Source organism: Lissotriton vulgaris, unplaced genomic scaffold (assembly GCF_964263255.1).
Source record: "Lissotriton vulgaris unplaced genomic scaffold, aLisVul1.2 SCAFFOLD_1881, whole genome shotgun sequence".
NCBI classification, from domain to species: domain Eukaryota; kingdom Metazoa; phylum Chordata; class Amphibia; order Caudata; family Salamandridae; genus Lissotriton; species Lissotriton vulgaris.
In genome coordinates this window covers 129107-157102 of record NW_028240674.1, presented here as the reverse complement: position 1 = coordinate 157102, position 27996 = coordinate 129107, and the positions used below count along the sequence as shown (strand labels likewise).

The 27996-nt window shown below is 44.6% G+C and overlaps 1 protein-coding gene across 1 annotated transcript in view; it reads right to left on the bottom strand.

Annotated features, from left to right (window-relative positions):
• LOC147672913 (1-phosphatidylinositol 4,5-bisphosphate phosphodiesterase beta-3-like) overlaps positions 1 to 27996 on the bottom strand; it is a 187592-nt gene that overhangs the window by 34366 nt on the left and 125230 nt on the right. The window contains exons 17-18 of the mRNA XM_086947925.1: positions 22611 to 22776; positions 21225 to 21301 (exon numbers count right to left, since the gene is read on the bottom strand). Coding sequence (XP_086804051.1) covers positions 21225 to 21301; positions 22611 to 22776 — 243 coding nt within the window. The remainder of the gene's footprint in view (positions 1 to 21224; positions 21302 to 22610; positions 22777 to 27996) is intronic.

The following is a 27996-nucleotide window of genomic DNA, read 5'->3' as shown; positions in this document are numbered from 1 at the left end:
AGGGACCTGCCACCCCGGACCCCAGAGGGCGATCAACTGCGAAACGGACAGTAGAGGGACCTGCCATGGTCGTAGAGGCCGGGGGAACGAGACGACTCCGACAGGGACAGCTGCGCCGATAGAAGCTTCATACGGCGCTCCCGCCGAAACTTCAGTTTTAGACGTTGGTAGGCTTCGCAGTCCGTGGAGTCATGGTGCTCGCCCAGACACCACAAACAAATAAGATGCGGGTCCGTCGCGGACATCTGCCGCAAACAGGAATTACACGTTTTAAAGCCGGAAGGCATCGCACACTGTCCCTGAAAACAGGCCAGAGGAACCGCTCACTCCGGATTCGCGTTGCACGCGGAAAAGAAGGAAAACTGACGTCCGCGCACCGGGAGGGACTTATATGACCTCGCTGATGTCACGTATGTGGACGACGTCAGGGCGGGGTCGTGTGGCGCCGTCACCGTGGCGCAGAGGTGCTGAAGGACTGGGCTATTCTAAGGCCCAGCGGTGCCAGGGGACAACACCTGAAACCTTCGTGGGTTACCTGTTCCGGCGTACAAAACACAGAGACACGGGACACTTCCTTCGGCGTCAAAGATTCAGCGTTTATTTACTGCAGGGAATACAGAAATCGCAAGAAGTACAACCACGTGTAGGTTCTGAGAGACTGCTTCAAATTGCAACAGTGGGTCGCTCCTTTTATACAGTTTTTAGTCATAGCACAACATGATGAACAAAAGGTTACAACTCAGTTCCCACAGTAAACTTCAGAAGGGTCGCTTTCATGTATTCAGAAGCCCGGAACATAATTACAGTAGCATCGCCGGTTCCCAACTGTAAAAAGTATGTTATCCCACCAATAAATACATTCCATTCAGGCTGTAAACGAGTTTAAGGAAGAGACAGAAACAGGTGCAAGGAAGACAGAAAAAGTTAGCAAAAAGTGTAGGGGGCAATATCGGAAACACGATTGCAGGATCAAAGGATTCGTGCCTAATGCATGCACGGCTGAAACAATAGACCGGCACGGCAAGATGAGCCTCGAGCGGGGCCATCTGCCTTTGCTGTGTCATCCCCCTCGTCATAAAGACACCCTCAAAGGAACACATGTCTTCCGCAAGAGCTTGGGAATCCCAGGGTCACGAAGCAGACAGTGTCTGTTCGCTGGCTACTTGAGGGCAAGAAACAAAATGGATGCCGTATCTAAAATGGAAACCGTGGGTTCAGATGGAGAAACCCACGAATAGGACGAACGGTTCAGGCCAGCGTAGCGAAAACGCATACACCCACTAAACTCGTCATTTGCGGTTCATAGATACCAAACTCGTCCATATTCGAACGAGTCGAAAACATCGTTGTGATTGTCACGGAACCTCAGACGCTCCTTTTGCCCTCATGTAGGCAAGCACTAGTCGATATCAGAATCGATCTCGATATTCATCAAATCATTCAGATGCTGCTGCAACATTATTCTATCCATCAATGCTTCCTTGGTAACAGATGGCCGTCTTATACACGTCGTAGCACAGAGGCCACATAAGGCAGGACCACACTGCACACAAAGACAACACGTGAACAGAAATGCTACAACAACTCCAATGATCATCAGAATCTTCCAACCCCACGTCGACATTAGGCCCCAAAACCATCCTAGTAGCGTCCAATCACCTACGTCCACGTGTATGGACTCTGAGATCTTAGGCAACTTCGAGATGGCTTGATAGACAGTTGGAGCGTTATCAGGGATGAAAATGCAACAACTCGAATGGATCACCTTACATACACCACCTCTATCTGCAAGAACAACGTCTAAAACCATACGGTTTTGAAACGTCATAAGCCTATCCGCCTGAAGCTCTGCTGTCTGATTACCAAGAGCACTTGCAGTTATATTAGCAGTTGATTCTACCACACGAGTCAACTGTCTCAGGTTCCTACCATTAACCATAGGTCCCCAAAACGGCAGGAAACCCTTGAAGAAGTCTCCTGCTTCTTGACCGGCAGTGTCCTCTTTGCTAATAACACCTCCCACAACTCTACTCTTGTGATAGTCCGAGGCAACTGTGAAAGTTGGTGGCAAAAGATTAGCAATATAACAGGTGCCCGAAAAGTCACGGGGCAACCATGTATATGCACGGTCGTAACATACAAAGTATGTACCCTTGGCAGTCAAAAGAACAGGGGAAGAGAGCATTGGTAAAACATACGTTTCAGTGCAAGCACTCTTCCCAAGCTGAGCTCGCGGATTTCGACCAAGGCCTTGCAAACAAAAATTACCAAGATGGGGTACGATCCAAATTGGAGACGAGCTTTTAAGCTGTCGATCACCCACTGACATGCTATACTCAGCCTCACTCAGATCCTTATATGCTCGCACCTCTTCCTCTGGAATAAGCGATGCATCAAAAATATCTCTATCTAAGTCAACAATCGCTCTTGCCAAAGGCTTGTGGTACGGACCGGGACCAGGATCTGCAGAGCGTGGCTCTCGATGGGGGTAGGAATCTAGTGCGCTACGAAACATAGTTTGGAATGCTCGTGCTGACCCCTGGGAACTATAAGGAAAGACCAAATACGGAATACCCCTATCCATGGTATGTGGCATCAACCCACACACCCAACAGTTAGTAGTATTCATCACCAACTGATGCTGATGTAGAAGCTGGACAAAGGAGTTGTTCATGAATTCCGCATGTCTAACCTGTTCATGTTGGGGCAAAGGATGAAAGGAATGTGGAGAAACAGTGGGATTAGATTTCGGTTCAGAAGAAGGAGTAGGTAAAGCAGAAGGCAATAGCGACTGTATTCCAAAATACACTCCACCCACTAGTAACATAGAAACAGTCAGGAATAGCAGGAATAACTGAAACAGGAAACATTTTGTTCAGATAACCTTATGAAGCTTAGATCTTGACGCCAACATCCTCTCTACTTCCGACAGCTTAGAGAACTCCATCCTCTAAAAACCGTCCGCAACGTTCTTGACGCACTTCGTTCTGAGTAGCGATTATCAATTCCCAGAAGTTCCCAGGAATTGACAAAAATACCGACATAGTGTCAGGAACCTGCTAAACAGAAGGAAGTACCCGCACGGCCCTACGGTCAACCCGGATGTAAGGTTTTCTTTAATCAAACATTCAATTTTAGTGCAAATCTCCTAGCTGTGGAAAAGAAACACACATAAAAGGAACTCAGGAATTAATAGAGGATGCAATTGTTCATAATGTTCGTGGCAACAGTAAGGGGGGGTAATATGAACTCAAAATAAAAAGGAACTTTTTATTAGTCTTTGTCACGAGAACGAAGGAAATATCTGCTTCTTCCAGGACGAGTCTGTTCTTCAAATAATTGTTCAGATTGCGAAACAGCGTTCGATCGTTCTGATGACAGTTCAAGCCTCGAATTCTCCAATGCTGATGGTTCAACAGATGTATCTGGCTGCAATGAAGTGTCTCCTACAGGTTGAGCATCACTAAACGGCACAAAACGAACTGGGGTCTCAGTCTCTGTTGCGGCAATCCCAGTTCGAACCCAAGAATCTGCTGGCAAAGGGATCGGAACTTTTTTGGTGTGGGTGGCATGCACCCAATTCTTTCGGCCTTCCAACCAAACTGCAGGCCTTGTGGCCAGCAGGACTTGGAATGGTCCCACAAATCTCGGCTCCAGGTTACGTTTTCTTCCGAAGTTGCGGGTGACAACCCAGTCACCCGGTTGGAGCCGATGTCCAGGACCCTCTGTCTGTGCCGGTAGAGCTTCAATGACCTGTTGATGAATTAACCTCAGTTTAGCAGTCAAATCATGAAGATAATCAATTAACATTGGGTACTCAAGACTATCAAAGGCCCAAATGTTCGCAGGACGGCCAAACACAATCTCATATGGGCTAAGCCCTACTCGAGAGTGTACAGTCGCCCTGGTCCACAAGAGAGCTAGAGGCAAGGCATCAGGCCATGACAGACCAGTCGTAGCTTGAATCTTAGCAAGTTTCAGTTTCAGAGTGCCATTGTACCCTTCCACTAAACCCGCTGACTGGGGATGATTGGCGCTATGGAATTTTTGTCGAATTCCAAGGCCCTTACACACACTCTGCATCACACTCCCCACAAACTCACTTCCGTTATCCGACCATACAATCTGTGGCATTCCATACCGAGGAAAGTATTCCTTCAGTAGGACTTTCGCTGTTGACAGGGCAGTATTATCTTTAAGAGGATAGGCCTCAATCCATCTAGAGAATGCACAAACCACAACTAAAACATACTTCAGGTTATTGCATCTCTCCATATGGATGAAGTCTAGTTGGATAACCTCAAAGGGACATGTAGGAGGAGCAAAATGGCCAGGTAGAGTGGGGGTGCCTTTGCCGGGATTGTACATCATACATACCATGCAATTCTTAACCACTCTCTCAGCACACTTAGGAATACCATCATTCTTCCATACAGGGGACAACAACTTGCATATGCCTTTCGCGCTAATATGTGCCAAGCCGTGAGCCATAGTCACAACGGCTAGCACATACGCATCCGGTAACATCCACTTCTGACACTCCGACAAATCAATCCAACATCCGTGCGCATCTAACTTTCCCGTGCTCTCTTTCCACTTCGTCTTTTCAGTTTCGATGGCCTCATTCTGAATCACTTTCACACTCTCAACAGTGTCCTCACACATACCAGTCTCCACAGGCCACCGTACTGAACTCGTAACATACATTTGGGTTGCGAGATTTTTAGCTGTCTCTTTAGCAATCTCATCTGCAAACGCGTTACCACGACCAATATCATCCGTAACCTTTCGGTGGGCGCTGCATTTAATAATCGCCACCTGCTTAGGCAATGTAAGTGCGTCCAAAAGATCATTCACAAGCTGTCCGTGTTGGATCTTCGAACCATGTGATGTCATAAATCCTCTTTCTCTCCCCAATCGACCAAAGCTATGTGCAACGCCAAATGCATACCGACTATCCGTAAACACATTCACTCGCTTTCCCTTAGACAAAACACACGCTCTCGTCAACGCAATCAACTCTGCCGCTTGCGCGGAATTCTGACTCAATCTCGCAGTTTCCACAACCGTACTCAATGTCACCACAGCATACGCAGTCGTCACATCACCATTCGGCAACTTGAAACACGAACCGTCAACATACAAAGTACCATCGGGATCTACCAATGGAGTGTTCTTTAGGTCAACACGACCCTTCGTTTCTTCTTCAGTTCTTAAATAACAATCATGTGGTGGTACATCATCTGATTCCATATTAGTCGGCAACAATGTTGCCGGGTTTAGTACATTACAACGCTTTATTTGTATATGACTTGCCAAAAGCGTCAACTCATAACCGGACAACCTCGCGCTCGTCAAGTGTTGCGTTTTTGTACGGTTCAAGAGAGTGTCAACTGCATGCGGAACCATAACCGTAAGCATATTATCCATGACCAGTCCTGCAGATTGCCGTATGGACACCGCAGCTGCCGCTGTCGCTCTCAGACAACTCGGCAATGCTCTAGCTACTGGGTCCAAGGTCGAGGAAAAATATGCACATGGACGCCGTTTACCACCAAATTGTTGCGTCAAGACACTCAACGCACAACCTTCCCTCTCGTGAACGTATAGTGTAAACGGCTTACTGTAATCAGGAGTACCTAACACAGGAGCCGAACACAACGCATCACGCAATTCAGAAAAACTTTTCTGACACTCTTCAGTCCATGGCAAAGGAGTCGGAACATCCTTGCACGTGAGGGATACCAATGGCTTCGCTAGCAATGAAAAATTTGGAATCTATTGCCTGCAGTATGACGTGATACCTAGAAAGGCACGCACATCTCTCTGAGTTGTTGGCACAATCATTCGAGCCATCGCTGCAATTCTCTCTGGGGTCAACCTTCTTCCCTCCTTTGACAATAAGTGACCTAGATAGGTTACTTCTTGACAACAATATTGTAGCTTAGAAGGTGACACCTTGTGATGTAAGTCACATAGATGCTGTAACAGCGATACTGTAGCAGTTTTGCAAATCTCTTTCGTGTCAGCAGCCACTAACAGATCATCAACGTACTGAATCAAAGCCGCACCAACCGGTAACACAAACGCGTCGAGTTCACTCTTAAGAGCTGGGCTGTAGATCGATGGACTCTCACAGTAGCCCTGAGGAGCGCGTTTAAACCTAAAGCTGCGACCTCCTAATGAGAAGCCGAATAGATCTCTGCTTTCCTCAGCAATCGGAATGCTAAAGAAAGCATTCTTCAAATCGATTACCGAGAACCAACAAGCAGAGGCTGGAATCAGAGTCAGTAAAGCCGTAATGTCGGGCGCCACAAGAAATTGTGAAATCACAATTTTGTTCACCTCGCGCAAATCAATGACAAAACGGTACACAGGAGGCTTGGATGGATCAGTTCGTTTTAAAATGGGTAACACAGGACTATTACACACATTTCCCCGAGTTTCCTCGATAACATCCTAATTGATCAAGTCGTAAATGATCGCTAATAGCGCTCGCTCACCATCAAGAGAAATACGATATTGGGGAATACGTGGTAATCGCACATTCGATTTCAATTGGACAACATAAGGTGATATGTCCAGCAGGCCCACATCATTGGGACCTGTTGCCCACAAAGACTTAGGAAGAGAACTCAATTCCGGTGGGAGCTTATCAGTTGACAAATACATAGGAGAGATCACTCTCTGACCCAATGTAAGCTCCACTCCCGCAGGAGAACAATACAGAGTCGCATATAACCGCTTCAGCAAATCCAGGCCCAAAAGATTCTCACCACAACCAGTAGTTAAAATCAAAGGAGCCTCTAGCTCACAAGGCCCAATCGTAAGGGGCAACGGGCTAGAGACCGGATTGCTAACGGGGGCGCCAGAGAATCCAACGGAAACATTTGTTAAGCCAGACAAAGGTGCGCCAGGGAGTTTCGAATGCATGATGGAACTTTTCGCTGCACCAGTGTCCAACAGAAAAGGCTCAACTACGCCCGATGTGACAACTGCGACGTAAGGCCCTCTCTGATCAACCGGAACGGATACTACTCCCTCTCTTTGTCTGTGCTGTCCTAGTAATTACCGTCATCAATATCATGCTCGACATAACAATCGTCCACATGATATTGTGCAGATCTACCAGATGATGAATTTCGCTGATCAAAACAATTATTCGAGTCTGATGAAGTGGTAGAACGCTCATTCTGATTTTGAGTGGCACCACGGCCTCTACCACGTGGTGCCTGTTGAGGACCACTATGACCTCCCCGAGCCGAAACACCACTATTTCGGTCACGTAAAACCGGACAATTAAACTTCAAATGGCCCTCTTCTCTACAGTATGCGCATTGATTATAACCAAGCATAGATCTCGGTGTGGAGGAATCATTACGCGGCTGCGACCTAGAAGACTGTAATTGCGATCTATTTTGCTGCTGAGAGTCATTTTGATTCAAGCGCGGAGGATATACTTGTTGCAACAGAACTTTAGTTTTAAGATCCTTTGTTTTCTTATCCGCACGATCATTTTCCTCCTTCTCCCTATTTTCATAATAGTGAGCCGTGGCCAATATTTGAGCAGAGGTAGAAACAGCCCACAAACTTTCGGAATTTTTCAACTTGTTGCTGAGTTCAGGCAACAGATTCGATACAAATTTATCTACAAATAATCGCTGACCTCCCTCAGTGCTCATATCCTGACCACTGTGATCGATGAATGCCTCTTCAAATCTCGTAAAGAAATCAGAGACACTCTCGTCCTTCTTTTGCTTGCACGCAGACAGTTTATCCCAATTAACTTTCATTGCTGGCATAAGTGTCTTCATAAGTGTAATTATTCTTTGAGGCAGAGCCGTAATTAACTGGTCAGGCTTAGCCCCACCAACCTGTAATGCGTCAGCCGCTACAAGTGCAGCCCAATCGCCGCCTAACTCAGCCGCGTGATTCTCTAGACTTATTTTCGCCCAAATCGGTTGCGGAACCACATTACCAAACAACATGTCAATGTCGGCAAGGTTCATAATAGTAGCATCCACAAGTTGAGATAACTCCTTATAGTATTCAGCCGGATTTTTACGGGGGTCAGGCAGAGATTGTTTCACCTGCAAAACCTCCGATCGCTTCCATGGGAGGTGTATCCAAACTCTCTGGAAGTGTGGCAAAATAATAGGAACGGCAGTAGCATCACCTGGCATCCACACTGGGGGGACTTCTCGCATGGGATACTGACCAGGTGTTGCCATTCATTCTTCAGTTTCGTCTTTAAACAGTGCTCGAGGTTGTACTATAGATCGAAAGGATAGGAGGTGCTCTAAAGCACGTCGAACATTACTACCCACAATCATACCGCTCCAAAACTGATTCTGGAGTTCAGTCATTTCAGACGGTACATTGTCTACCTCATCATTATCCCACTCCTCTCTTAGGGATTTACACATTTCCTCAAACCCGAATCTCTGCGTGGGCTCATTAAATTGAGAGAACGTCTCACAAACCATGCGCGGGATGTATTTAATGGGATACCTAATCCAATTACGCGCCATTTTTTATTAAAGTATCACTTTCCCTACCACCAGGAATTTGACTTCGTCTCTGAGAAACATCAGAAACATCGGACCCAAGGATCGGTCCAAATGGAGAGTAAAGATTAGCCACCGCATTAGGTATGCGACTACGGACAGAAGGAGAAGAGGAGAGACGCACAGGGGCAACAACATGAGGACTAAAAGTAGGAGCAGTAGGAGTAGCCAAGACAGCCGAAGTAGCGGGAACAGTAGACTGAGAAGGTATAGGCAGTGGAGCAGTAGGAAGAAGGGCAGGTAAGGGAGCAGGGACAATTTGAGGAACAAGAGGATTCGGAAGAATAGGACCAACGACAGGCTGACCAGCAGCTGCCGGAACGACAGGTTGAGGAACAGGAGGAACCACAGGAGCTGTAGTCTCCTGTGCGTATGGAGGTGGCGATTTCAGTAGATAGGACAACAAAGGATCCTCTACCACTTCGTCTCCCTTTTTATCAGAACTCGACGGTAAAACCGGATAACATTTATCCACCGCCATATGTTGCAGTCTAGCAAAAACTTCCTTTTCCTTCTCTTCTTTATCTCGCTGGAACTGCTCTGCATTTCTCATTACCATAACGATACCTTCTCTCTTATTTTTCTTAATCAGCTTGATTTCTTTCTGCTTTGACTCTTTGCGCCATAACCGAAAGGAATCAAACATGGCCGGCCTAGATTTCTTTTTAAACAATTTTGCTTCGAGATTGTCCAAAATTGCAGTTTCGAAACTACCATGGGGTGGCCAACTAAGGACACCATCATCTTTGGTATAGCGGATCCAATAATCATTATAGATGATAGGACCCACTCCGTGGCGACTATAGAGCTCATAAATCGGAGTTCCAACTGGAGGTATCGGACATGAATCCTCCAATTGGGAATCCGCACCGCAATATTTAAAGCTACTAAACAAAGTACTACGGCCAGGCATCGCGCACTCTAACCGAGTTTACAAACTTCAAGGGTTATCGAATTACGATGTCCTCGCAAAAATGCAAGACCCTCGGTTTTTGGCAATTGCAATCGTCAAATAAAACCCAACAACTAAGAACCAACAACTAAGAACCACAAATGCAATGGAACCATGCATACAACCAAGTTTCAACAACAAAGCAAAAGGTCCCGAAAAGGAACCAACAACTAAGGACTGGGAGCGACCCACCAAATACTTAACTGAAAGATCCATGGCGTCACCAGGAAGGCCGGTCTATCGTCTCGCTGTACAAAGGTCTACGCCAGGCGCCAAAACAGGTCGACAGTCAGGGCATCAGTCCGTCGCAGCTGTCAGGAGGCGGGGATCTTCGCGGGAAAAGTCTTCGGGCCACTTATTTCGACAACAGGATCGATGAAGCGGGGTGCACCTTCCCTCGGAGATTTCACACGAAGTTCCTCACGATCGTCGGGCTTTGGACCGGTACCGCTGATGTCGCCCAACGTTGGGCGCCAACTGAAGGACTGGGCTATTCTAAGGCCCAGCGGTGCCAAGGGACAACACCTGAAACCTTCGTGGGTTACCTGTTCCGGCGTACAAAACACAGAGACACGGGACACTTCCTTCGGCGTCAAAGATTCAGCGTTTATTTACTGCAGGGAATACAGAAATCGCAAGAAGTACAACTACGTGTAGGTTCTGAGAGACTGCTTCGAATTGCAACAGTGGGTCGCTCCTTTTATACAGTTTTTAGTCATAGCACAACATGATGAACAAAAGGTTACAACTCAGTTCCCACAGTAAACTTCAGAAGGGTCGCTTTCATGTATTCAGAAGCCCGGAACATAATTACAGTAGCATCGCCGGTTCCCAACTGTAAAAAGTATGTTATCCCACCATTATATACATTCCATTCAGGCTGTAAACGAGTTTAAGGAAGAGACAGAAACAGGTGCAAGGAAGACAGAAACAGCTAGCAAAAAGTGTAGGGGGCAATATCGGAAACACGATTGCAGGATTAAAGGATTCTTGCCTAATGCATGCACGGCTGAAACAATAGACCGGCACAGCAAGATGAGCCTCGAGCGGGGCCATCTGCCTTTGCTGTGTCATCCCCCTCGTCATAAAGACACCCTCAAAGGAACATGTGTCTTCCGCAAGAGCTTGGGAATCCCAGGGTCACGAAGCGGACAGTGTCCGTTCGCTGGCTACTTGAGGGCAAGAAACAAAATGGATGCCGTATCTAAAATGGAACGCGTGGGTTCAGATGGAGAAACCCACGAATAAGACGAACGGTTCAGGCCAGCGTAGCGAAAACGCATACACCCACTAAACTTGTCATTTGCGGTTCATAGATACCAAACTCGTCCTCCATATTCGAACGAGTCGAAAACATCGTTGTGATTGTCACGGAACCTCAGTGCTGCTGCAAAAAAAAATTCCAGATCCAGTCTGACGCCTGGGGATATTCTAAGTTGGGGAATCTGCGGCTAGATGTCTCTATCAGATATAGGTCTTCAGGCTGAAACATGTTGGTCCTTTGCTATCACAGACGCTCCTAATCGAGAGATCAGTGTCACTAAGCTATTTGCTTTTTAATCCTGACACTGGGTAGCTGAATAAAGTTGTTACTAAGCTAAACCTGTAGCCAGTTTTAATTCACATCCACACCAGCACTGCACCTTGCTTTCATATCACGCTCATTAAGGGTTTTAGTACACCCACCTTACCATAACTGAAAAACATCCGAGCTCCTCCACCGTAGAGAGGCGGTTGTAGCCTGTATAGAGACTAGGTCCTCTACGCGAGGAGGCACCACTATGATGAAGCATTACACCTTTAGTGTGTGAGGGGAACCGTCCTAAAAGGGACTTCCCCCTTTTGTTTGGTCTAGTGGACGCTGTTAGAATTCTGACCTCTCTATGGTTTCCTGGACCCGTAGCTTTATTGTGAAATAGGTCCAGTGGTGAAGCAGGGTGAAAGAGAGTAGGAAAGGATCATCATGTTTATCTCAAGATGTTTCAAAGTAGATTAACATACCATCTACTTTGTCAGAGCATGAGGTTTGGATTGTGTATCTGGCAGTGAGAAGAGATTTTGTATGGGGTAACATGTTCATAGTATGCACCACCTATAAATCCATAAAATATTGTCAGGTAAAAAAGGTGTTGGATTTCAATTGAGTATAATCTGTAGGTAGGTGGTTGCACTGTAAGGGTTCAGCTATAAAGTAAAATAAATACTTGAGCCAGAAACTGCATGGAAGACTGTTCATAGAAATTAGTGAAGAGTAGTAAGGATCGGGAAGGTCTTGAAGAGGTAGTAGTGGTTATAGGGAGTGGAAGATGATTTGGTGCTTGTGAGGTGTTAGATGGCATTGTAGGTGAAGAAGTGTGGAGAAGCATGATCAGTTAGGAAGGGCATAGTTCTTCAGGAAGTCTTGGGTAAAGTAAAAGATTAATGGAAGAGTAAGAGGACATGTAGCAGTGATTGTTCTGAGTAATGTGGAGTATGAATTGAGCTGTCAGAAGGACTAGCATTTAGAGGGAGTAAGTTTATACCTCTGGTGAAGGTCAAAGATTTGTTGATAAAGAGAGCACATTAAGGGCATATGGGTATCTGTAAGACAAAGTAAATGCTGAATCTACATTACTAGTGATGGTGCCTCAATGAGCAAGTAGCGAGAAATGTATGGAACTGCGAGGAGGCAAACAAGGATGCACGACTAGTGTACAACCTTTGGTTGCGATGAGGCTTGCAGAAGCAACATAGGACTGAGTTGCATTAGATGTGTCTGCTCAATTCAAAGTGATAGCATGGTTTGTTATGTAATTGTGTATAGAAGTCCTTGAGATAGACAAAACAGAGATCGCAAGCCAGGCAGACAACTTTAATATAACTAGATTATTCAACAAATTGTTCAGCCATGAGGTGTTTCGATGGACCCTGCTGACTGATAATTGGGGTTCAATCAGTGTTACGTGAAATGGAATGCATTATGGAAGACAGGACCAGTCACAATAAATGTACTGTGTACCACCCCGAATGTAATGGTATGGTTGAGCATATGAGTAGAGTTATAAACAAGGTCATCCAAGTAGCCAAAGTAAACAACAAAAAGTGGCAGGTGAAGGTGTTGAAGAAGATTTACAAGTATACGTTCACCACTCATCAAGTCACAGGTATAATGTTATTTGAGTTGTTTGAAGGTAGAAGAGCAGGAGGAAGACAAAGGGTGTGGTCAAAACGGGAGCGGTGAGGAAAAGTCAAAAACATGTTCATGAGGCACAATTATAAGGGATTCAGGAGGATTTGGTGTATTATTTGGCATGGTTAGGTAGCCTTACTGTGGAATACACTAGCAGAAAATGACACTGGTCCAGTCAGGCACGTTTGAACAACCCTAAGTAGCTATGTCTTTCAAAAAACAAAGTTTGCACAACTGAAGTTAGTGGAAAGCTGGTTATGTAAAAAAATAAAGTATGGTTGCTCTTCAAAAAAAAAAAAAAATGAAGTTAGTGTAAAACATTTAACAGAACTAAACAACGAAATAAGAAAGTCACACAACACAAAAGAAAAACAACACCAATTTATACCAAAAGAGAATATTTTTATGAATTGTTAAAGTCCGTGTTGAGCAAAACCACCAGAGGGACCTGGAGATAGATTTTTAAAGGTTTCATCACTCTTAATTTCAACCACAACCAAGCACTGGTCAACATAAAGTTTGTAAACTTTTCAAAAGTTTCGAAGAGTTAGTTTGGCTTCTCCAGCCTGGTTTGGGCAACCAAATATAACAGGGAGAAGGTCTATGGGGCCAGACGGGTAGATTTGGACAGTTACCTGGCACTAGGGCATTTTCCAGTCCCGTTCCAGTCTTTCCAGCGCAACCGCCATGGACGATAATGGAGTGGTCCTGATGATGGGGATACAGGATGAAAAGATGCTCAAGGATGCTCTGGTTGCTTTGTGGTCGAGAGGGGTGCCATTTTGGTATTCTTTGGTCCACAGGTGATGTGGGGTGACTCTGGCCACAGAGGTCGGGGTCCCACGAAGTTCTCTTCAAGACAGTAGAAGACAGCAAACCAATGGGAAGCGTATAAGTCCGTTTTTCGAGGCCAGGCCATTTCATTAATTGCTGGCCACAAAAAAGAAACAAATAGAAGCCCTAGAGCGGGAAGTGGGCCAAGCGGAGGCAACACACGCCTTGAATCCTAATGCAGCCAATGCCTACAAACTAAACTAGGATCCTAGGTCCTAGGATACTTGATTCCGGTCCAGGGAAGACATGGCTTGGCAGCTCGGGCTGGACTGTTCCCATGAGGCACAGGGTCAAGACTGATTTGCATATGGCCATGTCTGAACTGGGGTGGCTTGGTGAGCAAAATAACAATGGATTAAACCCAGATCTGTGACTGGGGGTGAATGTTTTGCCATTGTGCAACATTCCGTCCATCATCTTGTTTGTTTTGCTGCTCTACAAACTAAACTTGACAAAAAAGGAATATAGAGACTATGGGCCAGATGTAGGTAATCCCAGATTACCGATTCTTAAATACCGAATCATACCGATTTGGTATTTAGGAACAGGCAAATGGGATGTAGGTATTTTTTCCTAAAGAATTACCGAATCGGTAAGTTTCGGTAATTACCGAATCGGTATTTACCGATTCGGTAATTGCCATTCATTCCCATGGGCCTGGAGGCCCATAGGAATGAATGTCAATTACAGAATCGGTAAATACCGATTCGGTAATTGGGGAAAACATTGAAGGGTGGCAGGGTGTCACTTTGACACCCTGTTGCACCCCTCAATTGTGTATGGGTGCACATGTTGCAGACATACATGCCCTAAGGGCATGTATGTCTGCAACATGGCACTGTTGGAAAAGCAAAAAAAATGCTTTTTCAAAGGTTTTCATTATTTACCACCAACTTGCAGTTGGTGGTAAATAACGAATCCTTAATTGAGGAATGCACTAACTTGAGTGCTTCCTACATCTTGGATTCGGTAATTTACTGAATCGGTATGTTAAGAATTCGGTATTTTACCGATTAAATTACCGATTCGGTAAAATACTGAATCCTTAAAAAATGCCACCTACATCTCAAAAACCCAATACCGGTCGGTAGCGGCCGAAATTCAGTAATTTCGGCCGTTACTGACCGGTATTGGGCGACCTACATCTGGCCCTATATGTGGGAGGAAACAAAAGCCACTCAACATAAAGTCTACAAGATCAGGGATAAAGCGGGCTAACTTCTGGCCCGGCTAGATAAGCGAGAACGAGCTAGTCGTTGGGTGGCACAATTAGACAGTGGAGACACCATAACGGACCCGCAAATGGTAGTAAACACACTGGCATCACATTACGAAAAGATTTACACCCAGACAACCACAGCCACGCTTGAGGAGGCACTAGCATTTCTCAAAGATATCCAGATGCCCATGCTTACACTAGAAGACACCCAGATCCTTGAAACAGACCTTACAGCAGAAGAATTAACATTGGCCATTGGCATCTTTCAATCAGGTAAAGCCTTAGGCATACCCATTGAACTCTACAAAAAAGCAGCAACTAAATTTACACCGCACTTGCTAAACATGTATGTAGCCAGCTTAGACACAGAAGAAATCCCCAGGGACCAGTGAATGGCGACAATAGCAGCTATAAACATACCTGGGAAGCTGGCCCAGGACTGCACATCCTACCGGCCCATATCATTACTTAATGTAGAGGCCAAAATACTGGCTAAAACGCTGGATGCCAGACTCACACCCCATCTTGCCAAATTGGTTCACCCAGACCAATCTGGATTCATGCCGGGAAGGAATATAGCACTCAATCTGAGACGACTCCATAGCATAATAGCTTGCATACCCACTATCCAAGAAGAAGCGGTCATCCTTTCCTTAGACGCACGTATGGCCTTCAATATGGCTGTGTGGTCCTTCCTCTTTGCCGTCCTTAAGCATATGGGCTTTGATCCTAAATTTTGTGCATGGGTTCAGTTGCTTCATACAAAACCCTTAGGACATGTGGTAGTACATAGCCGAATCTCAGCTGACTTCCCCCTTGGAAGCGGAACGCATCAAGGATGCCTCCTATCACGGCTCTAATTCACCATAGTGCTAGAGCCGCTGGCAGCATGGATAAGGAGAGACCCAGTCATTCGTTGGTTCCAGTGGTCGGAGGGCTGGGAAGACCACATATCCCTATATGCGGATGATGTGTCACTATACTTAGCATTCCCCAGGCGCTCACTTAACAGGCTCCTAGACATCTGTGAAGTATATGGTAGATTCTCCGGATATACGATCAATTGCACTAAATCGATTCTATATGTCTTACACGGTCCCCCACCTCGGCTACCGACGGGATGTAAGGTGCAAAACGTAGAAGGAAGTTTTAAATACCTGGGAATCTACATTACACCACTACCGGTGGAATTTATGGAAAAAAATCTCCTAGCGCCCTTGAAAAGGCTCCGCCGAGATACAAAACATTGGCAATCCCTACCCTTGACACTGCTCGGAAGAGTTGCAATTTTCAAGATGATGATGCTCCCCAGATTCCTCTATGCCTTGCACAATACCCAATTCCTGGTCCCCTTAACATATTTGAAAGCGATTGAAGCAGAAGTGTGTAACCTTCTTTTTGATGGGAAACCAGTCCGAATAGCCATGCATAAATTGGTGAAGGGATGGTATGACGGCGGAATTGCCCTCCCAAATATATAAACATTCTATTGCGCCTCCCAGCTGATCGTGCTCAATCAGTGGATTCACGTCCCCCAAACAGAACCGGCATTCCGTTCAGACAGATGCAGCCTGGGAATGGGAGGAGTAATGCGAGCACTCTATAATAAAACCCAAAAGACAGCACTAATGGGACCAACTGCACACAAAGTTCAAATCTGGAACATATCACTCAGAAAACTAGGATGGGACGGCATCATAACACAAATGACTGCTTTAAGACACCCAAAGATTAGGCATGCTCAGTACCAGCAAAGGTTTTAAACAATGGCACTCCTTAGGAATCTCAGAAGTAGGAGAACTCTGGAGTAAAGGAGAGGTTGTTGCCTTTACTCAACTCCAAAATCAGTATGAGATGGCGCCCACGGAAATATTTAGATATACTCAGATTAGACATGCACTCACGACAGCCATCCTATCAGGCACCATACTCCCAGAGGCATCCCCATTAGAGGATAGGCTCCTAACCGAGTATATGAACAAGAAAGCCATTTCTCCAACCTACCGTAAGATCATCAACAACCAACCGGACCCCACAAAAACTCTCCGTGAAAAATATCAGGCCGAGGTGAGAGTCTGAATGGCGTGTGAAGCACAAATGTATGACAATCATTTGTTTTTGTAACCACATCTTTACAAGTTAAACATGTACTTAATAATTTTTTTTTTTTCAAAGACATTAGAAGACTGGGCTACCAGTTTCTGAGTACAGCAGTTGGAGTGAAATCCTTTAGTGGGGGCTAGTGTCACTTTTGGGTGACCAATTTTGACTTTGACAAAATTCCAGAGTCCGGCTGACTCGGTTGCAACTTTTTCCATTTGAGGAATGGTCTCTTGGGATGCCCAGCTGCAGTTAGCGGCGATTTCATTGAAGTGGCTACTAACTTGCCTGTTTGAGCTTCCTCAGATCTTTTGGCCCTGGACCGGGTTCTAGGGGATCAGCCCACTAATTCTTGAAGTCACTGCTTGGTCTGGGGAACGACTTTCTCCATGCCAGGAGCCACAGGTACAGTCCCAAATTCGCTAGCCCAAAGTGCAGCAGGTGCGTCCAGCAGGTGGTGCAGCCTGCAGTCTCTCTTAGTGCAGTCCAGGGGCAACACGACAGTGCTTCTTCGGCCTTTGTTTCAGTATTGATGTGATCTGGCCAAGGGTGCCATATTCGGCCCAGGAAAATGCCCGAGCCAAAAGGGTTGCAGGTTACCTCCCTTCTGGTGATCACTTTCTGGCAATGTGTGGCACCTAACAATCCCAGAGTGCACTATTCTGCCTACTTATTAGATGTCAACAACCTTCCTTGGCTGTTAGAAGCTTGGTAACCGATCATAGAGGTGTGGCTACCTGTGGGCTACACACCCATGGGAAAAACGGACTGGCCACTTGTTTTTCCTCTCTGTTCCTTTCTCCAGCTGGTCTGCCTAAACAAAGGGCAGCCTCTCTGGAGTGCTAGCGCCAGTTGCTCACCAAAGGCTGCTTCACCTTTGAAGCTCACCTTTTTAGCAAACACCCCGAGTGGCTTCCTGCAAGGGGGAGGTGACACCTCTACCTGAAGCGGGCTTCTATTGTTTTCCAGCCTGGGAGTCATTCACACTACTCATCTAGCGGGCAGAAGGATGTCTGTGGGCCAGTGCCCACGTGAAGCTACTTGACCAGCTGGGTCAAAGAGTGGCAACTTTCTAAAAGTTGCTTTACTTTAATAGTGACATTAAATTCAACCTGGGCATCAGGTCAGGTTTAATGCCACGATTAGTTTGATACCACACAGTACCCAATTATGTAGTCCCATTCAGAAGTAAGTTAGCCAGGCTGCGGTGCCAGCTGATTGCCTTGTATTAGCCAATGGGGCTAAGACTATTCCGTAGAAAAACAACAATTTAAGGGGTTTTGCTGCAAGGAGATATATAAGCATACATGTCCCACTTAACAATATACAACTCCCTGACTCAGGACTCTCTGGGTTTTCCTTAGGGGAGACTTACATATATGGTTAAGGAAGTGGTGGCTTTGCCATTGATTTGAATCGTAAAGTCGAACTAGCTGTGTAAATACTGATCTTCCAGTCTGCAGTGGCAGGCTGGGAGCCATTTTGTACTTTGTCACACACAGGGTGGAACAATCAGTGCTACGGCCTTGGGTGGAAACTCTGCCTTAGAAGACTTTGGTACCCTTGGCACAATATACTAGGGACTTATAAGTAAGTCAGTACTTCAATTGGGGAAATCCAATTCGACATATACTTTGTAAGGGGTTAGAACACTGGCACTGAGATCTGGCTAGCAGGTCTCCGTGCACTTTGAGTCGAAAAATCAGAAGCATCACTATAAGAATAAGCTTGACTTCATTGAATATATCAAGCTTTCCACATTGTTCCTGTGAGGTGTTGAGTATTCTTCACTGTTGTATCTGGATAGCAGGACCTTTGAATTTACAAGGTGCCGCTGAATAGCTAGGGCCATGGCTACTCTCTAGCCAGCACTGTCAATTTGCTTTCTTTCCTTATGAGTAGGAGGGGCATCCCCAGTGTCGTGCTTAAAAGGCTCTTTCCTGGCTGTATGCATTAGCAGACACAAGTTGAAATACAATACATCAGAGGGTAAGACTTAGGGTAAATTGTGCAGAGTCAAACCAAATGATTCAAAACAATGTCCATGTTATTATAGGTGAGCATTTCTGAACCATTTGAATAATTTGAGTTGATGCATATTTCATTCAAACTAAATATTTTAAACTATTCTTATAAAAACCTTCAAAGAGGCCAGCATCTCACTGATTTTTTGGAGTGCAAAGAACTTGTGATCAGTTTTGTTTAGGTACATCCTGGGCAAATGGCACCCTGCGGTGGAACTTGTGGCAGCCTTGGAAGTTGTTCTTCACGAACAGCAGCAACTGCATGTTTCAGTGTAACCTGTACCAAAGTGCCCTTCCCTCATTTAGGAATTATCGTGGGCTCAGATTCTTAGGGTAATTCCTTATCAGGAACATTGTCTTTCTAAGATACAGATAGACACCGATCTAGAGACAAATAGTGTCTTCCTCAGAAATAGATCTAGAGATAGATACGGTCTTCCTCTGTCATATAAAATAGATCTGGAGAGAGATGCGTTCTTCCTCAGTGATATAAAATAGATCTGGAGAGAGATGCAGTCTTCCTCAGAGATATAAAATAGATCTGGCGAGAGATGCGGTCTTCCTCAGAGATATAAAATAGATCTGGAGAGAGATGCGGTCTTCCTCAGTGATATAAAATAGATCTGGAGAGAGAAGCAGTCTTCCTCAGAGATATTAAATAGATCTGGCGAGAGATGCGGTCGTCTTCAGAGATATAGAATAGATCTGGAGTGAGATGCGGTCTTCCTCTGTCATATAAAATAGATCTGGAGAGAGATGGGGTCTTCCTCAGTGATATAAAATAGTTCTGGAGAGAGATGCGGTCTTCTACAGAGATATAGAACCGATCTGGAGTGAGATGCGGTCTTCCTCAGATACCAATGGAAACAGATCTCGAGGTCTAGAGAAAAAGATCATCTCAAGATGGAGATTTAGCACCATCAATGCTGATAGTATTCCCCTCCTGTGCTGGCCCTGATTTATTCCCATTGTTCATGATGAGCTCAGCTCGTCATGAGTGTACGAGAGGTATACCTCATGACGAGCTGAGCTTGTCATGAGCATCGAAGGTGTTGAAGATCGTATGTCTGCTTTCGCACACTAAAAAGTAGGACTTGATCTCTATGAGTAGTTTAGTTGCTGTGCAACACGTCCTCTTACACAGCATGCCACGTTCATAGTATGTTTAATCCTGTATTCTGAAGTGAGCAAATGGAGTCATATTCACACAATAGTTGTGAGGTATTGTTTTTTCGACCATCAATTGACAGATCTTTGGAGCTGAATTCTTAATTCTTCGCAGTTTTCAAATCTATTTCTGGATACACCAGTGAAGATGCTACTGTGATGGGATCAGTAATTGGTTCTTTGTGGTGGCTGAAATATAAAAGGGAATAGCCTTGTCAGCACATGTGATTGGATATTTGTTCCCTTTAAATCCAACATTTTGCATTTACGTTGAGTTGTGCATACAGTGTATGGGGTTATCCCAAAGGATCAGGCTCATGAGGAAGGTTGTAGCTGCCTCCACCACTATTAGCATTACCTCTGTGTTTGGCCAGTTCAGGGACAGAAACAGTTTATCGGAATCTAGAGGTGGGCCAGGAATACTGAGATATTGGTGGAATACCTAGGTCTGTTTTCCGGTTGGTGGTGTAACTGAGGATGGAGTGGTTTAATCACTTGGGCCACTGGTTCAACATAAATGGTAAAGGGCTGGGGTACAGTGATGAATTCTAACAATCCAAAAGCAACCTGAATAATGGGTGGGATGAGCCTATGCAGATCTCTGGTTGCAATATTGAGAAGATTTTAATTAATTCCACAACAAGGCCCTAGATTAAAGTCCAGTAATTCATTAGAAATCTGAAGTTTAATAACAATATAAGATGTGGACATGTCAAATAAATTATGGCAGCTTGCTTTCTCACTCTGAGGAGGTCGTGAGATCACCTCAGACGTCTGCTAGTACAACTTCTGGAAAAAGTGTTCCGTACAAAATCCACAGCGGTACAGAGGTATACAAAGAAAGTTATCTGTGGAAGGTTGATGCTGCAAAAATATGTTATTGAACAAAAAGAAACCCCCTTAAAACCTCTTTCATTACATTTTTTAACCTCTACTCTGTCCAACATTCCTCCCCCACCCCTATATCCTTTCCTCTTTCTTAACTCTACTCAAGGCCCATTAATTAGCTGTACTACATTTTCCAAACTCTCACCTCATTACCTCTTTATGAACTCTTCTCTTTCTCTGGTGGCCATTTTGTCTCTACAAGCTAATTTCTTTCACGTACGCCTGATTTTTTCATGCCTCTGTTCCTGGTCCACCTGTGGTCTTTACTTCACTACCCACCTCCAATTCTCAGATTCTTTCTTACCTCTCATTCACTTCCTTCAGCTTCTTAAGCTGGGTTGCTTGGCACTCAGTCGCCACTTCCCTCAGCTTCTGTACGATCTGTCCGGAGAGTGGAAGTGGTGAGAAAAGAAATTAAGACAGTGAAGTGTTACCCTCTGCAGATCATTATAGATCTTTTTGTCTCAAAGCTTTAAACCATTGCAGTTGATTTCTACAAAGTGAGCTGACTTATGAAATGATTCAGTGCACCTTTTGCTAAAGGCAGGCAGTGACTTATTGGACTAGATGAAGTGAATGGCTACTGCAACTGAGACTATAAGTAAAATACCAATGTATGAATACTACGGCTTAGCACCAAATTCGTCAGTCTGCTCTTAATGTGCAATGCATTGACACAAGTAAACTGTCAATCATGGCTTTAACAGCTTGGAAAGGCAGTGACCACATTCTCACACACACTCTCAGTTCACTGGTTGTCTGTCTTTCTGGTGCTCTCTGCTCTTGCGCTCACAGTACCTTCCTGGGTCTATGTCACATACACAAGGATCCATCCCACCCTCACTTACGTTACCCACATGCCCTTCAACCAGGCACTCTTCAGCACGGTTCCAGTGACTGCACGAACTGCCATGCAGTCACGTTCACACCACTTGCTCTCCCATTCACACTAGTCATCGACACCAGACTCCATGTCTCCTTTCCATCACATCCATCTCCTTGTCCCATATCAGAAATGCAAACACTAATAAGAAACTGGGGTGAGTGCGCCACCTCAATTTGGTCATTCTCTAATGGTGAGCGTCGTAGGAGTTTGTGTGGCACTGGAAGCATCTTGAGAAAGCTCCTTTTGATTGCTTCAAGTTTGGGAAGACTTTCATGGAATCTAGGTGTGTGAAGAACTGCTAACAAAAACTATGACATTAGAAGATCCATGTTAAAACAGGGCTAAAAAGCTCTTACGTGAACCTCAGCATGAAAAGCCCTACGTGACATAGTTAATAGATTACAAATCAGGAAACCCAATTTCTAGCTAAGATACTAAACGATGCATGCAAGTGTGGTTGTATAGCAAAAAATGTGTTTACACCCAATAGAACCGCACTCTTAATTCTGATTTTGTTCGTTTTTTTCCCAGTCCTAGATACAACATACCATTTTGTCTTTTGTGTTAAATTTCACCCTCCTTTTTTATTGGCTGAGTCGTACAGTAAGAAATACTGGTTTGGATCACTTTTATTTAGGTATGCATTTATTTATTTTATTACGCACTAACTTCCACAGAAGTAAGCGCAAAATACAATAATAGAATTACTTTCATATATACATGTCACAATAAAATGTACATTTGCTTCACCTTGAATCAGACTAACAAAGACCAGAGGCAGGAAGGGGCACAAAAACTACTTACCTGGTCCAGAAATTCAAGCTTCTTTTCCCTCTCGATGTTATGCTGCTGCTCTCGCAATTGCAACAGCTCCCGCATCTGCCCTTCCTGCAGCTGCAACTTCCTCTGGCTAAGCTCCAGCTGCAAGCTGTTCAGCTCCTTCAACATGTCCTCCGAGGAGCTGTTTAACCTGGAGTGGAGGTGGGTGTAAAGGGTATGTGTTCAAGAGCTTTGCTCACAGATGCTGATTTGTAAAGTTGGTTGGAAGGTGTCCTCTGACACTTAGCTATAACCCAAGGCCTAAAGGAGGCTCTCACATGCTGTCTTGGAAAGCACACAGGAGAACCAGAATGGTTGCTAACGGTACCTGAAAACCGCTATCCTGCATGAGCACCCTATCTGCTGTAAGTCTCATAAAAGTATACAAAACAAATATGGGTGGAATGCTTGAGTTAATCTCAGCCACTGGTAATTAATTGCTCAGGACTGCAGCCCAGTTCAGGCTGGGCTGTTACTATTGGAGCAGGGTCAAGAATAATTTACATATAGCTTTGCCCAACCTGAGGTGGCATGGTGTAAAGAAATACTGATGGATTGGGATGCGGCCTCATGTAATGGCCAGTGTCAGTCTGAGATTAACTCAAGATTCCAGCCATCACGCTTTTGAATGCCTAAATCCTAAAGCATTCTTCAAAAGTCTACATTTGGAGGAGGCCAGAGGTGCACAGGTGAGTCAGATGTTTGTTGTGCCTTCCCTAATGAACAGTGCATGCTTTCCCAATCCGGCCATGCTGATGCCTACACAAGGTATTGCAACAAATTGAACAGCTACATTGTTTCTTTCCCCATTCTTGCACGACCCTTTTCTTTGTATTAAAAAATCTTCTTGAATTGGGCCCAGAGTTAGAACATTTAAAATACACTCATCTTTTGTTGGAAAAAAAATTCTAGCAGATTGCATCCTGATTTGTCGAACACCCTGCCACTGTGACCACTAAGAACACAGCATGAAGTGGGGGTGGGGGTGGGGGTGGGGTTGGGAGGAGATGGAGAGGATACGCTATGTTGATGAACTGCTTTAAAGCAAGGTAACCTGTCTATGACATTAGTGACACACCTTTGAAAGTCACACACTGCCTGTACAAGGAATCGGATTAAAATGCGTTGTAGTCTCCTTGGCATGAAGGCATCCTAAGACATTCTGTCCTAAACCGCAGGGCTAGACGGAGTGGCCTCCGATGCTCCCTCATGAACTCTGAGCTAACCACAGCAGCATAACAAAAGATGAGACCACTTTTCAAAAATTGGTGGGGGGTTCTAAAAATGTCATTAGGTTGACTGCCTCACAGATATACGAAGGCCTTGGGTGCTGGCCTAGCATGCTTTTTTTAAAGAAAAGAAATGTTTCGGCCTGTCCTAGAGAAGCAGTGATCATTTCCCTATTGCTGTTGAGTTTAAAATAAATCCACCAAGGGCTATAGCAGGAAGACTAAAATGCAACATAACCAGAAACATTGCACAGATTCAATTACATTGATATATCTAGCTGATATTTGAATATGTAGAAAGGCTTGAATGGTATTGAATCATATGAAAAGTGCTGTCTGGTGTCAATTTCTGTTGCTACCCCAGCAGCTGCAGTTAGGGGCAAACGGGCAAGAGGTTGGTTCGGCATGTATTGGAAGGCAGATAGGCCTAGGTTAAGCAGAGTTTTTCAGTTTAATCTTTTGCTAAATTGTAATCTTGAAGAAAGATTCAATAAATGTTTCATCTGCCTCAGAGAAACTGCGGCCAAGAAAAAGACTTGAGATGGATGAGGAAATTCAAAGTAGGGAAAACAGGCAGGAAGCTTTGGTTGCTATTTGCAACAGGTCCAGCTTCCATGCAGTTTGCCAGGTATGGTAATTCCAGAAGTGGCACGGCTAGCTCAGCTAATCCTCTAAAAGCAATGTCCTTCCCGTATCCCTGATCAGCAATACTTTGTCAATCGGAAAACTGTTAATGAAAAAGGAAGGAATCTGCCAAACATTTATCAGTCTTTGAAACTGAGCATTGGTATGCGTCATGATGGGGTCGCTAGCACTGTTATTAAAAAATGATCTCTGTGACCCAAAATAGTATCATCCATTCTTCTCCTATATCTTAAGTTGAGGAGCTATCCAAAAGCTCATTGATTTCACACAGCAAACTCCTTTTTAGGTCTCGAATTCGCTTACGAGACATAATGTTTACATACAAGGGGCACAGAGCCCACCTATTACTTACCATTGGTTGGCTTCATTGTCATTCTCATTTCCTTGCATCTTATTGGTCAGCACATACCAGTTTCACTACCTCTTCCTGTGCTTGTTCCTTTCATGGAGGATCAACCAAGCATTGCTTCTTGTCAGCAGCCAGTGTCCTTTCACTGGTCACTGCTTCCATAGGCACTTTTTTTTCTTCCTGTTGTAAGCACTCTAAAGAGGGCATGTGTTTGCACACAATCTCCCTTCCTGGAATTGTCCCGCTCCACGTTGTTGCTTGCCTGTCCCTCACTTGTGTTGTGGCTCTGTGGCTGTTCATTGTCCCATCCCACTATCGCATTATTCCTTGACCGGTTCCCTCCTTTCCCTCCCTCCCGTCGTTGCTTGCCTGATCCCCATCTCAATGCCTGGGTTGCTATCCCATTGTCATTGCTCGCACTATCTCCCTCATTCGATACTGCTTTAGCCATTTCCATAATCTGTCCATCCTGTCAATTTTTCTCCTGTCCCCACTCACTCCTCTCCTCGTCGTTGCTTATCCCGTCCCCCTCCACTGCTTGCTCAGTAGCACCAGCCCCATCCACCCATTGCTTCTTGGCCTGTCCCCCGGCTACCACCTGTCATTATTGCGTGCCCATTCCCCGGTCTTGTCCTACTAGAAAAAAAGTGCTATCATGCAGCCGGAGAAGGAATCCTTAGTGCTTTTCTCCCTCTAAGAATTGGCAAAGCCAATAGGTCTATGCAGTGCCCGGATAGCTTTTGGCCTTCGATGGAGACCGCTTAACAAGCCTTCTCTCTGGTAACTTGCACCTAAGTCACCAGTGGTACTAGTCAATTATATGATTGGTTTATAGACTTCTGTACAGCTTTCAATTCTGTTGACGAGCTGCTCATCAGAAAAAAAATGGATGTCTGGTTGTCATTTGGATTTGATATAAAGACTGCACAGTGAAACTAAGTTGAAGGCCTACTTACGTACTAACACTATAAGATTATACATCCATACACACCCAGACAGTTTCATGCTTTGGCTACATATTGTTCAGCTAACACTTTTCCTATAAATACACAACCCATGTTTTGGTGTTCAGAAAGGACTCGTGGAACATTTGGTAGAAGCTTTTAATGGTAGTCCATTCATAACATTACCAGGGACTGATAGTTCTATGAAGGTTATTGTGAGGAGCAAATGGGAAACTTGCAAGGTGAAAGGTACTTTCAAGCATGAGGGAGCTTGTTCAATAATGGTCACATTAAAATCAGACAATTGGAAAATAAAACCATTTTACCATGTGGGGTCAAATTTATGAGGCTTGAGGGTGAGCTAAATCTGACCAGATTGAAGGGTGAGTGTTTAAAGCATACATTGTCACACCTGGCAGAATTGGTGACCGAGGTCTTGTGTCTAGAAATGCTGTTTGTGTTAAGTAGCAGAGGTGAACTTTCAGGGCTGCACTTTATCTGTTCACCGTATACCAACCCAAAATTAAAAAATTGCAACTAACCTTTTTCTTTTCATGAACATAGATTATGGAAACCACCTTAGTCTATCCTGGCATGCATACACTTGCTAGGCTGTTCCTCAATGGACTACGCTCTGGAGAACCAATTAAGTCTGAACAAAAGTGTGGAGTGTGGAGAAGTGTGGCTCAATGGTTAGGTGGAGAAGTGTGGCTCAATGGTTAGAGCAAGAGTGAATTTGGCCTGGTTGAGAACCAGGACACCAGTACGCACTACTCAATTTGTATTTAAACGTTAGTACATTTATTAAATTTTCATAAAAAAATCAACTTACATCAACATGACATTCATTTTCATGTAACATTTGTGAAGCGCATGTTCATTTGCCAACCTATACATAGCTATCTTCAAGCATATATCCTACATCGCAATGTCAATACATTTAAAGTCCACCCAATGCATTTCGGGGCGCGAGCCCCTTCGTCAGGGGTCTGTATGTAGAAAAAAGGAGGAAAAAGAAAAAAGAAGAAAAAGGAATCTTATTACTATTGATGCAATGTCATGAATGAAAAAGAATCTCTGTATAATGTATGCTTCTTACCGCAAACTAGGTGAAGTCTATTGAAAATTACATTCCTGGTTGGATACTGGTAAGATCTACACGAAAAAGAACTGCGTATAAGTATAGTAAGTGATTAGAACCGGTGTCATGCATCATGAAGCCCAGAATGAAGATTAGAGTTACCTGTGCGCTTGTGCAGATAGAGTCTGTATGGACAACAAAAGGGTTAAAGGCGAGATTAGGGGTGAAGGGGGTATATGATGTTTACATTACATGAGCATGAAACTGAATTAGTTTTGGGGTTGCTGAATATACATAAGTCCTCACCTCATGTGTGTTGACTTTAAATCAATGAGCCTGTGTGGGAATAAATAAGATTCTGATCAGTGCTGCGGAATAGCAGCGATAGCGGTAAGTAAAGACTCCATTGGTATTGGAGTTTACCTGAGAGTCCTACCCGGTAAACATCGGACTCAGCCAGTGCTCGAGGAATAGGTGGTGAGATCTGCCGAGAAAATAAAGATAACGTATTTTAAGGTGCTGGCCAGCGTGCGATTCGTTTAAGTAATAATACAAAAGGGAAGCTTAGTGAATAGTTGAAAGAGAATCCTTACCGGAGCAAAAGTGTTCAGTAATCCCGTCTCGGCGTCTTTTCGAGCGTTTAGCGTGAAGGCGACTAGTCCTTCCTTTATTTAGGTGATCGACTCGCACGTAATTATCAATGACGGACTAAGTGACTCCGTCTCGGCGTTTCTACGAGAGTTAGCATTAAGGCGGCTAGTCTTTCCTTTAGCCAAGTGATCGAGAACCAAGTGAATGAATATCACAGACTTGTGATTGCTCCAATTTCTGACTGTCATATTATAGTTTTTGGGTTATTGGTGTATATGAAGGGTTCACCCCAAGATGAGTAATTGTAAAGATCGGCTGTAAATGCGGGACAATGGATCGCGATAGTCGCCATCTTAGAGTGGTGTGTGGGCTCGGCGTTTTAGCGCGTAAGACACATGTTATTGGCTGGATAGGTTGAGTCAAAGCCCTAATATTGCGGGTGTGAGAGTTTTACAGTATGATAACAAATGTGGGGAACAGAACCAGTGGAAAATAGGAAGGAAGATAGAAATAAAATGTGGTGAGTTTAGCA